Genomic DNA, 18,987 nt, shown 5'->3' with positions numbered 1-18,987 from the left:
CTTTACAATCAAATACAAGTTATTATCTCCACATTTTGAAGTTCCTTCATGATAATCAGAGAGCATTTTTTCTGAAGTTCCTTAAAATAAAAAAATAGTTGATGTAATCAATAACAATCGTTCATCTGTCAAACTCAATGGCACAAACTATCCGACATGGAAAGTGAAATTCAATGCATTGCTCGTTGGATATGACCTTGTTAGTTATGTTGATAATACTGAGACATGTCCATTAGGAGTTTCAACTGCTCTTAACACGAGAAAATCCAACTGTCTTTGAAGAATTGCATGATGTATTCTATGACTATGAAAATTACTTAAACCCATATTAGACAAACTCATATTTCTTAATCGTTATGTATCCAACACGGATACTTCTTCTGTTTTGGAGTATCCAAACTTTATTGACAATGACAGAATAGCAAATTATTACATTAACTATATATATATACAAGGAGCACAAAGAGATTATGCCATTAAACTGTATATATTCAACAAAGTAAATTAACATTATTAATAATTTTCACTGACATTATTATCTTAACCTGAGGAATGATAGGTACTCGGAACCAACCATAAATCATGTTTTCTTCTAACAGCCAATCCAAAGGATTCAGTCATGTCAAGTTCATTAGCCTTACAACCATTAGGCATCTTCCAATCAAAATGGAAAAGCAAATTTGCAAGTGATATTTCCAAGCTAGCAATACCAAATGCCATGCCAGGACACATCCTTCTCCCAGCACCAAATGGTATAAAATGAAAATCCACACCTTTGTAATCAACTGAACTATCAATATTGAACCTTTCAGGAAAAAATTTCTCTGCTTCAACCCAATATCTTGAATCTCTACATATTGACCATGCATTAACAATGATCTTGCTTTTTGCAGGTATTTCATATCCATTAATTTCACATTTTTCACTGCATTGCCTTGGAAGTAACAATGGAATTGGTGCATGTAGACGCAATGTTTCTGTAATAACTGATTTTAAGTATTTGAGTTTGTGGAGACTTGGTTCATCCACATACCCTTTTTCATTGTAGACACTTCTTACTTCAGCCTGTGCTTTCTTCATTACCTGTGGATTTTTCATCAATTCTGACATTTCCCATTCTAGAGTTGTGAATGTCGTGTCGCTTCCAGCACCAAAGATATCCTAATAAACAACATGGCATAATTATTACTAAATATGTATTTTTCATAATTACAATATTGTTTGTTATTGAATTAGCATTGAGTTTAGTTTGGGGAATCATGTCTAACAACAACAACCAAGTCTTATCTCACTAAGTCGGCTCGGATACATCAATTTAACGACACCATAGTGTTGTATTAAAAAATCATGTTATTCCCCAACTCATTAATATGTATATTGTACTAGCGGCGAGTACAGAACCTACAAACCCCCTCTCCCACGGCGGTGAGAGGACCTTCAGGCTGAAGGAGACCTTGTCGGCGGTGTGCCATAAGGTCGGGGTATTTTTATTATAGCTCGACAAGGAAGGATCCCCGGTACAAGATATCCCTAAGTGATTAGAGAATCAGGGCAGCGTAGTTCTCTCTTTAAAACTGTGAAGTGGGGATGGAAGAAGTTCGTCCATCATTGAGGGATGTAACCTCTTATTTATAGAGCTGGTTGTAGGAGTGGGGAGATGAGGATTAAATGAAGAGTGGAGAGCTGAAAGTGGAGGATCATGGGGCTTCCCACTACTCCATATCTCCAGACTGAGGTCAAAGGCACATGTGTTTCATGTAGGAACGTAGTTAAAGCGCATTGTATCTCATGACTCATCGTTGGATAAGGGTAGATGAACTGATTCTTTAAGAGACATGGTTAATGGCACTTTACGGAGACCTGCTTTCAATGTGTTCAGCTCGTTCAGTGTCAAGCACGTGTCCAACTTTCTTGTGGCGATTCAACTTGGCCTTTGGGTCACCCGTTGGTTCAACCCGGCTTGCATAGGTACACAGTGTCTGATAATATTATCCTGTTACATGTATCCTTCTTGATAGCTTCTCTTATGGTTTTTCTAGGTCTTCCCCTACATTTAGTGATTTGACTCTCCTCCATCTGATCTACTTTTCTTACTACATTATTCACAGGACTCCATGTCCAAACCACCTAAGTCTAGTTTCTACCATATTTTCAACTATAGGTGCTACTCCAACTCTCTCTTATATTTTCATTTCTAATCCCATCACATATAGTGTTACCACACATCGAACACAACATCATCATCCCTATTAAGCTTAATTTATTTTTGTGTTGGTAATTTAGCTCCCAACACCCCCATCACATACATCATCGTCGGTCTTACCGCGGTTAGGTAAAAAATTTCACTTCAAATTGACCGCTACTTTCACTTCTATGGTTTAGAACGCCGGTAATTTCTCCATTGTTTTGTGTTTGACAATTATTTCTATTTTACGATGTGCGCACCTTAATGGATGTCTGAGGGGGGTTCAATTCTCACTCCCAACGTAATACTAACAATTACTAACGGTATCAACATTTTCCATTTTAAAAATAAAAATATAAATACTTTAACATAGTACTAACCAAAATTGTTGCTTTGACAACGTTATTTGATATGGGATGCTCCAGATCACTATTGGTTTGCAGCTTCAAAAGAACATCAACTAGATCCTCCCATGTTTCTTCCTTAGCCTTTGTTTCCAAATTCTTTTTTCTATGACTTCTTACAATGTTCTCTAGTATCTTATCCGTTTCACTATGAAGCTTCTCAATTCTTTGCCTTAATCCTGTAAGAACTTGAAGAATTCTAATTGAAGGAAACAAATCAGCAAGAGAAAACCCTCCAGCCACCTTTAAAACATCCTTCATAATTTTCCTATACTTTTCTTTATCTTCATCTTCAACATTTGCCCCAAAAGCTGTCCTTGATGTTAACCCATATGCCAATGAATCAAGCTTCTCACTAAGATTTATAGGTGACCCTTCATGCAACGTTATATCATTGACAAAATTTGCCAATTCATCTTCCCTTCCCTTTGCAATCTAAAAGACTCAACTCTATTTTGAGATAGTAGCTCCATAGTACAAATTTTTCTCATCTGTCTCCAATAGGATCCATGTGCAGAAAAAGTCATTCCTTTATATCCATAAGTGATTATTTCTGCTGAAAGAAGTGGAGGTCTATTTGCAAAGTTGAGATCATGTGTTTTCATTACCTCTTTAGCCATTTCTTGAGATGAAACAACTATGCAAGAAAGCTCACCAAGCTGCATATGCATGAGAGGTCCATATTCTTTTGCTAATTTTGCTAGGGCTTGATGAGGTAAGGTTCCAAGTTGGTGGATATTGCCTATTAGAGGAAGTTATCTTGGTCCTGGTGTTTGAAGTTTGTGTTCTTAGTTTTTGATCTCCAAATAAATTTGATTACCGTGAACAAGAGGATTCCAAGGACAGTTGATATGAGAATATTACTAAACTCCAGTTAGTAATATTCCGACCATATAAAACGTTGTGGTGGGTGGTGATTGTGGAACACGTGGTGGTTTGAGACTCATTTTATCCTTTGTTACAGAAAAAGCTTATACATAAACACTTATATGATAAGCACTTAAATATGTTTTTTTTGTCCAAACATGACCTAAACACAAAACAACTAAAGACTAGAATAGAAATCACAAAGTTGAATCAAAAACTCAAATTTCAAACAAAAATAGCAAAATCAAGCAACAAAAAACAAATAATCTTCAAAAAAACATAGTTACCTGGAGTCTCAAACGTTGATATGCTTACTTTGGAAATTAATGAACTCAACTCAAGTTAGTTTTAAGTCTTTAGTTGTTGTTACTGTTGGATTAATTATTTAATTAATCAATTATGGATTGACAATAATCAATTATTATAAGTTAATCTTATAATATATATTATGGTCTATTGTGTTAAGCACTAATTAGTTGATGAATATGTTTGATTGGGCTATTGTTACTAAATGGACCGTGATGGGTTGGACCATTTAGATAAGCCCAATGAGAGGTCCCTGCCCTCAACCGTTTAGCTATTTAAACGTCATCCCATTAGACGGTTAATTATTCTGAATATTGGTGAAAACCTAGAGCTAGACGGAATGAGGGTAGTTACCCCTCTCAAAGCTGTCGGCGTTGTCTACGGTTATCCTTCATCAACCTAATTCAAAGGTACACAATTTCTTGTTCCTTCTTTTTGTCACTGATGATATGCTATAATTTGTATCTAGTGATCAGGCTAAACCCTAAAATTTCATCAATTTATGATATCCTATATAGAAGTGAAATCCTTTTTTTTTAGAATATTCTAAACAGAACTCTGTTGTTATATACTATTTTCTTACTATAATACTCCATTTTTGTATTTGTGTTCTTTCTAATTTATAGTGGGAGTATTGAAAAATTTTATTCTAAGAGTTCTTTTCTGGATAAATTAGAAAACTATTTGACACACTTCTATTCCAAATAACAACTTTTGTTATTATACTACTTCATAGAAAATAAATTCTAAAGTCATATTTATGATGTGCTAATTTAAAATATTGTTAAGCACATTTTTCTATCATTTGAATATGACCGAAGTTGAGTAAATTAAGTACAATTGTTTATGCATGATATTATTGTATCATACTCTCTTAAGCATAAACATTATTTATTTGTATAATTGTAATCTCACCTATCGTGGGTACAATTATGCAAATTTTGTTAAATAGATTAGCATTATATTGGTAACAGTCATACCCTATCGGTGTGTTGTTATTAATATAATTGTTATTATTCAATGTACCTAAAATGTTTATATTTATGTCAATTATAATTAGAATACTCTATCAATGTTTAAATTTTGTAAGACATAAGAATGGTACATTGTGATGATATAGTTCTTACTTATTATCGTTAAGATCCTTGAATGAGATTAATATAAGTAAGTTACTTTGTTAAAAGACATGTAGAAAATTGTATAAATTTTGCAATCCAATATTATTACATTTTGAATTAAATTTCTACCTAAATGTGATTTTTTATATATATAAATATTTTGGATTGCTACTATCCCTTTGTTATGTGAGTGACGGACATACCCTATCGGTGTGACGTTACTTAACATATCATTTTGTGATAGAGAAATAGTTGAATATTTTATTTAAAATATCTTTCAGACCTTTTAATTCAACTATCATTGTCTATTCTCTATCAAGTGGGAGAATCATTGTTATATATTGTGTAAGGTGATGGACATACCCTATCGGTATGACATTACTTAACATAATCATCCTTTTGTGGGTAAGATAGTTTAACTATCATTCTCCACCAAGTGGAGAAAATATCATTCTTCAACAAGTGAGAAAAATTATACATGTCAACTAACTATATCTCATAAACAAATATATTTATTTGTTTTCATATTTTAGATATGAAATTTTTGTAGAGACTTATATTGAGGATATTAGTTATGCTATTGCTATTCTTTAATACTTATGGAAGCTTATGACTATTTTCTCTTATATCCTCAATAATAATAAAATATAAGTCTTGTGTATTTCCGCTGCTTGTAACCTAATTGTTTCTCAAATTTGTGTAAGTATAAATTGTAGCATTTGAGTTTTGAGTGAGTTATTAATATTGTGAACAGCGTCTTATATCCTATTTTTAGAGACTCATCTCACTCATATGATGATAAATTTTTTATATAATCATCATACTCTGTCATATAACGGTTACTATGTTTATAAAATTCTGTGGAATTTTAATTGTGAAAAGGAGATCTTGTGTTATAAAATTCTTAAATGAAAATTTACGTTCTCCTTAATTCTAAATGCAGATTATGTGGTTAACTACGAAACCCAATTCTTGATAATATCTGCGATTGATAAAATATGTATTTATGGGGGTTTCATATTATTCTTGAGTTACCACTTGTGTTAATAATTCTGCTATGCTCATGTGCAAAATATGTGGTTGAGTTCATGAAACTCTATTGGCTAAAATTATATAACCACTTATGTTGATAATCTTGCACTAGTAATTGAGTATCCCACTATTGAATATTACATTATTATAATATTTTGTATCAGTGATCACTAATGAGAATCCCACTTACTCTTGTTTATATATATGTGGGATCAGTGGGAGTGTGTACACAATATTATATATTATGAGCTCAAATGAGAAATCTCACTCTTGTTATATATATATATATATATATATATATATATATATATATATATATATATATATATGTGTGTGTGTGAGATCAAGAGAAATGTGTACACAATATTATTGTTGTTATCGCCATATACTCTTGTGCACACTATAAAATATGGCATAGCTTAAGAGACTTTAAACTTTAGTCTCATTCTATTATATTGAGATATATGTTAAAATTCTATCGATCTCAATGAGCATCATAATTGGATGCTTAAGTCAATTTTGTTGGAATATGCACAATAACCTCGTAGCATGCAAATATATATCGTGCTTCTGTTTTACCAACTTTCCACATTTTATGAGGTCATAAATAGTAAGTACAATGTATAATATCAATACTCCTATCGAGTATGATATTGTGTTCTTGTGGTACTTATAATTTGAGATAATCATAAGTGTTCTTTTGTTATTGACATTCGAGTGGCCACATTAATCCACATCTTTTTTCTTTAAACTAAGTGTCTATGTTAATCCAATTTGGGGATTGTTGAATTTCCTATTTTGCTTTTATGGATTTTCATAGTCACATTTTTTACAAAATTTGGATTAATTGAATGTCGTAGAACATTTATCGATTTTGACTATATGTAATTACACTCTCTTAATAGGTTATCCCTATAAGTAATTACTATTCGCGTACCTATGTGGATATATGACTTCTGTAATATTGAAAACTCATTGGCAGAACCACTAACCACAGACTTATATATATGAGTATTGTAACTCATAATGATTTGATTAAGTCTATGTTATTTTGGGTTAGTGGGAGTTTGTTATAGCATTTTTAAAATGCTTGGGCTATTCTTTAGTGACACATTCTTTTTAATTCAAACGTGTCACTATAAATTCATCATTTGCTAGAAAAGTGAGTCTTTGATCTGTATGATTTGTTTTCCCTATCGGATTCAATTTCTGCAGCATTAAAGCTCACTTCTCTTTTGAATGATTAGTGCTTTGACCATACATAAAAGTTTTAGTAATTGAGTATTGTCATCCAAGTGGGAGATTGTTGGATTAATTATTTAATTAATCAATTATGGATTGACAATAATCAATTATTATAAGTTAATCTTATAATATATATTATGGTCTATTGTGTTAAGCACTAATTAGTTGATGAATATGTTTGATTGGGCTATTGTTACTAAATGGACCGTGATGGGTTGGACCATTTAGATAAGCCCAATGAGAGGTCCCTGCCCTCAACCGTTTAGCTATTTAAACGTCATCCCATTAGACGGTTAATTATTCTGAATATTGGTGAAAACCTAGAGCTAGACGGAATGAGGGTAGTTACCCCTCTCAAAGCTGTCGGCGTTGTCTACGGTTATCCTTCATCAACCTAATTCAAAGGTACACAATTTCTTGTTCCTTCTTTTTGTCACTGATGATATGCTATAATTTGTATCTAGTGATCAGGCTAAACCCTAAAATTTCATCAGTTACTACATATAAGTAGAAGTTTTTTGGTTTTTTTGAAGGTATTGTTCCTTTTAAAAGATTAAATTATTGTTAGGCTGGTTTATATTAAGGTATTGAAGTGTCAAGGAATGGACCTCATTCTTTTGACACTTGAATACCATCATTTAAACCAAGCCTAACAATAATTTAATCTTTTGAATGGAACAATAGAGATGCTGGATGAATGTTTGAGTCCTGCTATTTGGCAAGTTTGAATTTGCCCCATTTCAGAGGTAAGACAATTGTTGTAGTTGGAAGGTTCTACCCGAATGTAATGTAATGATAGGACATATTTAGGAGCTTTATGTAACGTAATGTAACCTTTATTCGAAATTATTCAATACGCGACATGTTGCAAGGTTAAGGATAATAGATCTAAATATGGGAAAGAGATGAAATGTAAAGACGTATTCAAGACAATCATGGATGCATGGGAATATATAATGTAGTCTAATACAAAGCAATTGTATGTTTATAAATTCGTTTATTCAAAATTGTGTGCGCAAACTTTCCAAAAAAATTGAAATTTGTGGAAACTACCATTTTGGGACTAGTGAAGGAGAAAGTTGTAAGGTATTGGATTGATCTTGTGATGAATATTTGAAATACAACGACAAACATAGTTGAATATATTCACTGTCACTTGAAAAAAAAACATATGGGTAATAATATAGGTGAAATGTATAAAAGTTGGGCTTCTAAATGGAGAAATAACCATTTGAGATTTTATAATATGAAGCGTTCGAAAAAGGATAAACTTGTCAAAACATAGGGTTATTGAGAAGTACGAATAGTGGGTAAAATTGCCAAATATGTGATGAAAGGTGGGTGTGTAAGGTTAATAAACAGTGTGGTTAGATGGGTTCTTTGTCATGATATTCAATCACTTTCTTTTCGTTTTATCTTATTGAGAACTGATATCCTAAAAGTGTGGGACCAAACAAAGGAAAACTATAGTATACTTCTACATTTTCGGGAGTTGTACTATTCATAAACAATTCCCGGTATTGGATAAATAAAATTGTATGCGCAAACTTTCCAAAAAAATTGAAATATGTGGAAACTACCATTTTGGGACTAGTGAAGGAGAAAGTTGTAAGGTATTCGATCGGTCGTGTCATGAATATTTGAAATATAACGACAAACATAGCTGAATCTACTCACAGTCAGTTAAAAAAAAACATAAGAGTAATAATATGGGTGATATATCAACAAATATATATATGTAAAAATTAGTCTTCTAAATGGAGAAATAACCATTTAAGATCTTATAATCTGAAGCGTTCGAAAAAGGAAAAACTTGTCAAAACATAGGGTTATCGAGAAGTTCGAATGGTGGGTAAAATTGTCAAATTTGTGATGAAAGGTGGGTGTGTAAGGTTAATAAATAGTGTGGTTATGTGTTTTCTTTGTCACGATATTCAATCACTTTCTTTTCGTTTTATCTTATTGAGAACTGATATCCCTAAAGTGTGGGACCAAACAAAGGAAAACTATAGTATACTTCTACATTTTCGGGAGTTGTACTACTCATAAACAATTCCCGATATTGGATCAATAAAATTGTATGCGCAAACTTTCCAAAAAAAAATGTGGAAACTACCATTTTGGGACTAGTGAAGGAGAAAGTTGTAATGTATTGGATAGATCGTGTCATGAATATTTGAAATACAACGACAAACATAGTTGAATCTACTCAAAGTCAGTTGAAAAAAAAAAACATATGGGTAATAATATAGGTGACATATGTGAAAATTGGGTTTCTAAATGGAAAAATAACCATTTCAAATTTTATAATCTGAAGCGTTCGAAAAAGGATAAACTTATTGGCTCAGGGACAAAAGGAAAGGTAGAGAAAATAGAGAAACTCTCTAATATTCTCAAAGAAAATATTATAATATTTGAATGTTTCTATGCTTGATGATGTCGAAACACTAGGTGGTGAACCTTATTTATACTACTTTAGGAAGGCTCTCCATTACAAACTAGAAATATCAAAAAACAAAGAAAAGTCTAGAGATATGGATACTCTAGTACATAAGACTAGAAGGATCTAGAAAAGTTAAGACTTCCCTGGTGCTTATTTAGTAGTGTCTAGTAGCTTCCTTATTATTCCCTAGTATTCTAGAGACTTCTATATTATTCTTTAGTGTTCTAGAGACTTCCACATTATTCTCTAGTATTCTAGGGTCTTCTATTTTATTCTTCATCATTCTCCCCGGGTTGGAGAAGACTCGTCCTCGATTCGAAAGTCATCTTCATCGCCAAAGTATGGTGAAAGAACAACAACATTGAAGGTAGCAGAGACTCCATAGTAATCCATGGGAAAAATCCATACTAACAGCTTCCCAAGGTGGCTTAGGAATTGGCCGGGACATACGTAACTTTGTTGTATCGTTCAATGGTTCCTTCGTGACTAAAATTTCTAGTGACTTTCATTTATCTTTTCCTTCATTGAATTCATTGAGTGGTAGATGTGCCAACTTGATTTTAATCCCATGTTTCAGAAAAGTGTAGATATTGGGATAACCATATTATAAGGTATGACGATCATATTGCCAAGGCCTTCGAAGATGAATGTGGCAAGTATCCATTGGAATAACATCACACCATACATTTTCTTTATAATTCTCGTCAATGGAAAATGAGACAATGGAGTGATGAGATACTCTTACCTCATTATCCTTGTTGAGCCATTGTACATTGTATGGATGTGGGTGCTCCTTTATCGACAACTTCAATTTTTCTACCATATCGTTAAATACAACACTTTCACAGCTTCCACTGTTGATGATAATATCACAAACCTTACCTTGAGAGGTGTTGGATGTGTGGAGGATATTGTGTTTTAGCCATGATTCTTCTTTATCTGTTGTTGTTTGCATGCTTCTTTTAACCTCCAAAGTTTCACCATATTCACAAGGAACATATGCTTCATCATATATTGGTTTGTCCTTCTCCTCCTTTTCAAAAAATTCATGAAAGTCATCGGAACCACATTCATCATCATATATTGGATCTATGTTTCCCTCTTCTTCAAACACTTCACAAATGTCAGTACCATCATATTCTTTATCATAAATTGGTTCTCCCATTGACTCTCCTTCAAACGATTCATGAATTTCTTCTTTTTCTTCTTCAAAAATATCATGTATCTCCCCACTAATGATGGTGATGGATTTACGATTTGGACAATCTAAGGCTATGTGTCCATACCCTTGATACATGAAACATTTAGGTATCTTGGTATTTCTCTCTTTGATTATCATATGTTGGGGTCTAAATGAGGAAATAGGTTGATGGATTAGGGGTTTGTGAGAATCGATTTGATTTTTGGTGGAGGAAAAAGGTAGGTATGAAGATTTTTTTGGATAATTGGTTTTGAGTAAAATTGTTTTGATAATAATGAGGAGGTAAATACTTACGGGTTAGTTTTTGATGCATTTTCCCCCACGTCTTGATCTTGCTTTTTCCTTCATACTTGCGTTTCCTTTTAAGATTCTCCCACCAAATTAAAGCATGTTTCTTTAGCTGTATTGCAACAATCTTTACCTTGTGCTCCTCTGGTATCTCCTTGTACTCAAATACACGTTCAATAGCCTAGAGCCAATCAACAAACTCATCTGGTTGCAATTCTCCTTCGAAATCTAGAATGTCGACCTTGATATCATTCATCCGAGGCTGACATCTGTGTGAGAAACTTCTTCTAGATAATGAATAGTCACTACCAGAGCCATCATCATCAGATCTTCTTTGGTGTGCTTCCAATAAGGCTTGTTGGATGCTGATAGTCTCCTGTAGCAATTGAAATTGTCGCCTCATTTCTTCCATTTCAATTTCATGAAAAGATCTTTCGTTTTGTCTTCTAGGTGGCATTTTGACAATGGTGGTTGATGATCTTTTTTTTTTTTGGGTGAAGATCGTGGCGATGTGTGGTTGTTTTGTTGGTGGTGTTAGCTTCACGAACAAATGGCCGCAAAGTGAAGTTTTGAGAAAGCAACTCCTTGCTCTCACTTGAAAACTCACTTTCCGTTGATTTCTTCGCTCAAACTCAAAAAAATGACGGTGTTAGTTTCGCGAACAAAATGACCGCAAAGTGAAGTTTTACAAAGGCAACTCCTTACTCAGTTGAAAACTCACTTTTCGTTGATTTTTTCGCATAAACTCAACTCCGAGGTATCGTAACCAGCTCTGATGCCAAATCTGGCTCAGGGACAAAAGGAAAGGTAGAGAAAATAGAGAAACTCTCTAATATTCTCAAAGAAAAGATTATATTATTTGAATGTTTCTATGCTTGATGATGCCAAAACACTAGGTGGTGAGCCTTATTTATACTACTCTAGGAAGGCTCTCCATTACAAACTAGAAATATCTAGAAACAAAGAAAAGTTTAGAGATATGGATACTCTAGTACATAAGACTAGAAGGATCTAGAAAAGTTAAGACTTCCCTGGTGCTTATTTAGTAGTGTCTAGTAGCTTCCTTATTATTCCCTAGTATTCTAGAGACTTCTATATTATTCTTTAGTGTTCTAGAGACTTCTACATTATTCTCTAGTATTCTAGAGTCTTCTATTTTATTCTTCATCACTTATCAAAACATAAGGTGATCGAGAAGTTCAAATGGTGGGTAAATTTATCAAATTTGTGATGAAAGGTGTGTGTGTAAGGTTAATAAACAGTGTGGTTAGATGGGTTCTTTGTCATGATATTCAATCACTTTCTTTTCGTTTTATCTTATTGAGAACTGATATCCTAAAAGTGTGGGATGAAACAAAGGAAAACTATAGTACACTTCTACATTGTTCGGGAGTTGTACTACTCATAAACAATTCCTGGTATTTTAACTTCATATAATTAATCATGTCTCCGACAAGTAAATATCTTAAATCAGTGTTCTAATTTCATGTCTTTTACTTTAGGGATATGCTAACAAGTAGAACACTTTTTAATGATTAAAAGATATAAATAATTGATAAATTTTATTAAAAAAAAGTTATTTTTTGTTATTTCAATACATCTTAGGTATTTGTTAGCATTTCCTTTGCTTTACCAATGAAATAGATAAGAATGTGAGAGACATGTTTCTAAAAAGAATGTGAGAGACATGTGCTTGTATAGTTTATTTTCCCATTCTATCTTGTTACACAGTTAATTGTACCTCTAAATTTTTAATGAATTTAGTTTTTTAATACGCAAGATGAGCAGTCCATTATAGCCTTTTGTTCAATTTAGTTTTTTAATCATTAACGCAAGATGAGTGAGCAGTCCATTATAGCCTTTTGTTCACAGTTATATTTGTTAATGGAGCAAAAGTAGATCAATGATTTTCGCAATTGTATATTTTGCACTATATGATGGGTACCACAGCAAAAGGCAGTTAACTGAGGGCACGGCACCATTTAACATTTTCCTCATGTCTTTATTATTGCTGTTTTCATGAAAAGAAGGTAGCATTTGTTGGATATGGGGTTTGTATACTTTTTTTTATTTGTTTTGTGTATTTAATAATGAAATATATATATGGGGTTTATAACTTACTCCCATCCAAAAACATGAGGAGTAAACACATTTACTAAAAACTCCTTGTATCTTGAATAAACACTATTTTAATGGGTTGGTATTGTTGTAATTTACTTTCATAGTTTTTTTTGTTGCAAACATTGTTGTTTGATGCTTGTCTTCTATTTTATTCTTCATCACTTATCAAAACATGAGAAGTTCTATTTTATTTCATACACACCTTTTGTTACTTTAATTCAATTGCTTTTTTCGAACCGCAACAGTTAACCACAACACTTTTTTTTTTTTGTTTTTTTATAATCAACTTAGCAATACCAAAAAACAATTCACTCCTAAAACGTCTTTAATTATACTTTAAAAAAAGTAAAAGGTGTGTATGAAATATAACGGTTGGGAAATTTCAATGGAAACAGTGAGTGGGTGGAAGTAACCTTTTGTTTCCAGAAAAGTATAATTGTTCTTTTCTTTTCTAATTACAAGCGAAAAACCAAAACGAATGAAGGAAAGCAAAAACAAGAAAAAACAAAATTACTAAATTATCCTTTAATTATAACCAACTTAATAGTGTGTAATTGGGTTTTTGGTCAAAGACAAGTGGGAGTAGGCTTGCTAACTTACTTCTTCATGTTTTTACATGAGAGTAAGTTAGCAGCCCCCATATATAAGCCACCCATATATATATAAGCCACCCATGAAGGTGTCTTTTAGCAATCCACACCTCAAGGTGTAATTTTCACTTTTTAGTTATAACTTTTGCTAAAAAACACCTTCATGAAAATTAGTTGGCGTCTTTTAACAAATGTTCATTGAATAACTTACTAAAAGACACCTTCATAAAAGGTGTCTTCTAGCAAAACCCTAGATATATATATATGTGTGTGTGTGTCCTCGTGAGTTTAACTCAGTTGGTTGGGACAGTGCATAAAATATGCAAGGTTCGGGGTTCAAACCCCGGCCACTACAAAAAAAAAATGTATATGTATGTGTGTGTGTTTTCGGCCAAAAAAATGAGAAAATAAAATATGCTCTCACTAAAATATAATATATATCTCACTAGTTTTTTTTCTTTGAAAGTAATATGCTCTCACTAGTTGACATGTGAATTACGTGAAAGGATAAGAACAAAATTAGAGAAAGTGTTACGTAGTCGCAATGTCTGATGTGATTTCTAAAGGATGATGACAGAAAAAGAAAAATACTTGCTACTTTAGAATCAGCAGGCAATATTTTTATACATGGTGCGTTTTGTTTTAATAGAGATGACATTTTTTATTCTTTGTGCGTGTGTTTTACGTTTGCTAAATAGACTTAAGGAGAGTGATATTTTCTAGGCACTTAAAAAGGATTAGTACCTGGAACTAATATAACAGAGAGGTGCCTGACTTCCGATAGGTCACTTCGTTGAGAGTTTCTCTCTTCAACTTTGAGATACTCGGTTTGATTTGATGGATCAACAGGTATAAATGGGTTTGATAGAGCCAACGCTTGCTACATACTGTACACAAAGAAAATTGCTCTTCTCCCAACATAAAACGCTCACTCCCACCAAACTATTCAAAATACCCCACGTGAGTTAACTCACGCATGTGTATATCCAGTGTGACTTAAGTCACGCTCGACACATGACTTAAGTCAGCATGAGTTAACACACGCTGGGTTTTGTTATAAAAACATAACAGAACCATAAGAATTTTCAAAACTCCATTTGCGGATTTGATCTTCATTGTTGCGATTTTCTCCAACCTTAAGCAATTCAACGCCAATTACAAACCAAAAATCAAGTAAGTGCTTATTATCCTATTGCATTGGTTTTTTTTTTTATTGAATTGTTAGATTTTTTGGATAAATTGTCACATATTTAGGTTTTGTTTATTTTTTATTTTGATTTTATGATGTTAGATTTTAATGATTTGATTGAATTGTTAGATGTTGATTAGAGTAGAATTGATTGAATTGTGGTAGAAATTGTTAGGAATTTGTGGTAGAATTTTTAGGATTAGAGTAGTTTTTGATCTGATGTTTGCATTGTGTAGATATGTCTCAGAAACAGGGTGATGCTCAATTATAAAAGGAGGGTAAGAACAAGAAATCAAAAACCACCGTGACATGACACGGTATCGAATGTGAAGGAACCAGACAAAAAAGCAAGGCGAATGTGCTAGTGTACAATTTCAACAAGATGAGACAGAGCGGAAGAACATGTTATTTTGGTCCGAAGCCAAAAGCAGGTGCCCCAGGAACTGTCGAGGACAACCCAATTGACTTAAGTGACGAATGAGATGATTAAATGCAATGGCTTGCAATGTCTTGATTTCTTGGATTTTTTTATGTATTTTGATATGCTTCACATTTTGGTATTGAATAAAGTTGTGTTTTGAATAAATTTTAATAAAGTTGCGTATTGAATAAATTCGAATAAAGTTGTGTATTGAATAAATTCGAATAAAGTTGTAAGAGTGCACGAAATCAATTCAAAAAATACACAATTTTATTTAGTTTTAATTTCATTTATGTTACATTACATTCTCCCTAAATATGCGGTATCATCATGATGATGTTGGGTTTAAATTATATTATTGAAAGTTTGCCGAAAATATCGACATTGAAGTGTCTTATACTTCGTGTAGAGATTTGCAGCTTCCTTTGAAAATTCAAAAGAATGAAGAGAACAGAACATGTGTATTCTACTGAATCAACTTTATAGGTTATCACATCGAATATCCCTTTGTATAGGATGAGTAGGGACGTAAAGGAATGCATTTCAATGCATTCTTTTAAGCTTAATCTTACTGCACTGCCAACTGACAAGTTTCAATTGACAAAGGAGCATGATCAAGCACAAAACAACATCTTAGAGCTGAATTCCCTTACGTCCTAATAATCATATACAAAGGACTCGATGTGAAAACGTATATAGTTGATTCGTTAAAATACATGTTGAGTTCTCTTTATTCTTTGACTTTTCAAAGAATCTTGCAAATCTCTACACTAAGTATAAGACACTTCAATGCCAACATATTCAATAAACTAACAAGAATTAAACTTAAATTCCAACAAAATAAAGACATTACATACTAATGATGCTACCTAAACATAATCTTGCGGCAGAATCAAACTCTTGAGAATATCTTTAGGCGATCTCAGCAACATAGCTTTCATCTCAATCCTCAGGAACATGCGGTGTTGACGATATATGGAGAACATGCTCCTCACGCAGTCATCGTCTATCAGCATTATATTTTTGGTCTGCAAATAATCGGGACGTGCATACTGTAGGTCCTCCAACCTCCTTGTGTCTTCGGGGATGAGTCCTTGATTGATTTCATTCAGTTGATCCTTCAGATCCTTTAGCATGACATCGACCTGAATCTTGAACAAATGACGGTTTCCACCGTGGAAACGTACTTGAGCACTGATTAAATTGTTCATTATTTCAGATCTACACCATAAGAAATTAAACAATCAATGAAAAACCCATTCAAGCATTTCATCAAACACTTGAAGTACAAATTATACATAAACCCTAAAACTCATAACTACAACATAAACATGCAAACATCTAAACAATTAAGCAATTTAAGCCATTTATATGTAAACATTGTATCATTTCTTGCCAAAAAAATCAAAATTTAAACAAACCCTAAAACTAAAAAAAATCTAACTTAAGAGGAAAAATCTAACATATAAACATAAAAGGTTAATGGTGTTTGATTATGAAAACTTACTTGTTATTAACGTGTTTTTTGATTTGAACTTGAAGGAATTTTGAATTTGATTGATTTGAGAGAGATTTTGGAGATTTTAGATGTGAAAGAGGAAATGAGTTGTTGTCTGATCTTTAAAATGATACGCAATGTGACTTAACTCACGTTGGGTTCAGCGTGACTTAACTCATGCAGGTGTATAACCCAGCGTGACTTAAATCACGTTGTGTTTAACACCTGCGTGACTTAAACCAAGCTGGGGAAATTTTTGGAAGTGCAGTTGGGAGTGAGCAAAACGTGATGGAAGAAGAGCAATTTTCGTACACAAATTGATCTCGGCCCAGACAAAAATGGGTCATGCGACCTAATGGGTCAACTCGGTCCATTTTTCAATCTTACCAGTTTTTAAAAAATAAATTCATGGGAATTACTTTTCCCACCCTATGGCCTTCTCCTGCACCCTATAAAATTTTTAAAATCTGGATTCATGTTTACTATTTCGGATTTTATAATCCGGACAATTCTTGTGTATAATCAGCCATCAAACTCTCTCACATTTCATAAGTTTTGAGTTTTGCTTTTAAAAACAACAAAAAAATTAAGTAAAAAAATGTTAAAAACCTGTCAAATAAAACCATAAAAATATAAACATACCACCAAAAAATTCTAAAAATCCAATAAAACTAATGCATATTTTTTTGGATTTTTTTGAGAATATGAAAAATTACAAAAAATAAAAAATGGGTCTAAACGATGGAATTTTGGATTTTGAGGGGCGGAGTCCCATAAGAAGTCCCTTTTAGGGGAGTCATGGTCCTTGAATTATTTCTGATTTTCTAGGGAAGTTTCGGAGCAATCCGATCAAGTTGCCCGAAAACCCGATTTTTTACTAAGAACATGTGACAATGACCCAAAACAGAAGGATGAGAGTTAGGAATATTAATATTGTCCCTAAAATGATTATCCATGTTACAAACATGTTTAGAATTTGTGCTGATACAGTTCGGATTATATAATCCGAACTGTTTTTCACTTGAAAAATGGGGTTTAGGGGGGTGTCCGGATTATATAATCCGGAAAATTCATGTAACGCACACTATTTTTTCAAGTTTTCGGATTACAAAATCCGGAAAAATCCGTAACTCATTTTTTCACCCTTTAACAAAAGAAAACACCATTCCGGATTATAAAATCCGGAAACTCAAGGACATTTTTGGAAAAAATAGGACGCGCGAGGAAACACACAGGGTGGGAAAAGTAAATCTCTAAATTCATTGTACAATAGAACTATTATCCTTTTCCACGCACAAAAAATGATAAAGTGTTAAAGGGTATTTACCCTCTGCCATTTAGTCAAATTTTGGTTTATCCCTATAAAAAAATAACTTTTTATTCAAACCTTGTAATCTAAAAGTTGGAATTCAAAGTTTTTTTTTTTTTTTTTTATAGGGGGTTACATATATATCATCTCGGTAGATATTAAAGATGTATTTGGAGTTAGGGTTTAGAAGGGGAAAGGAGGTGAGAGTTTACTTTTCATTTTTAAATTATGGGGACAATGAAATGTTTTTTAAAAAGTTAACATATTAACATGATAAACGATCATATAATACATCAATCACACTTAATTTATTTTAGAAAAACATGTTATATAATCCGTAATTTAAAAAAGAAAAGTAAATTCTCCTCTCTCTTGCCCTCCTAAACCCTCAATCCAAACACACCCAAGAGTTTCATATTAGATGAGATAAAGTTTGAGCATTCGTTTATCAGTGAGGAATATCTCATCCTATACGTCGATTTTGAAGGATTAAGTTAGGTCCAAAACAAATTCTAAAATAGTATCAAAATGTATCCAACATTTGTTTTTGTTGGGCTACCTACTATTAGAACACCTATATCAAATCACGCATCAGATCTCTAATCTTCGTGTGAGGGAGTATTAATAGTTCCACGTTGGAGAAATGAGACTTGAACATGTATTTATACAAGTGGAAACGCTCCTCACCAAACCAATTTTTGTATAGTTGAGTATGTTGGAGGTGCTAGCAACACTCTCTCCAGTCTCCATCACTCACCTTTTTATTGGCT

The 18,987-nt window shown here is 32.8% G+C and overlaps 2 protein-coding genes across 2 annotated transcripts; both read right to left on the bottom strand.

Annotated features, from left to right (window-relative positions):
* Positions 1-343: 343 nt before the first annotated feature.
* Positions 344-3,774, bottom strand: LOC146938547 (desmethyl-deoxy-podophyllotoxin synthase-like). The gene is made up of 2 exons (XM_085752496.1): positions 2,566-3,774; positions 344-1,161 (listed from the first exon to the last, which is right to left on the bottom strand). The coding sequence occupies exons 1-2, from the start codon at positions 2,848-2,850 to the stop codon at positions 541-543; spliced, it is 906 nt and encodes a 301-aa protein (XP_085608622.1). The 5' UTR covers positions 2,851-3,774; the 3' UTR covers positions 344-540.
* A 12,505-nt stretch (positions 3,775-16,279) lies between these two features.
* LOC146938546 (uncharacterized) lies at positions 16,280-16,621 on the bottom strand. Its single transcript, XM_085749649.1, has one exon. It carries the CDS (start codon positions 16,619-16,621, stop codon positions 16,280-16,282), a length of 342 nt encoding a protein of 113 aa, XP_085605775.1.
* Between the last annotated feature and the right edge of the window lie 2,366 nt (positions 16,622-18,987).

The sequence above is a fragment of the Medicago sativa genome, chromosome 3 (genome assembly GCF_051527215.1).
Source record: "Medicago sativa cultivar Bolivia chromosome 3, Bolivia_mono, whole genome shotgun sequence".
NCBI lineage: Eukaryota > Viridiplantae > Streptophyta > Magnoliopsida > Fabales > Fabaceae > Medicago > Medicago sativa.
This window is presented reverse-complemented; position numbering and strand designations above follow the sequence as displayed.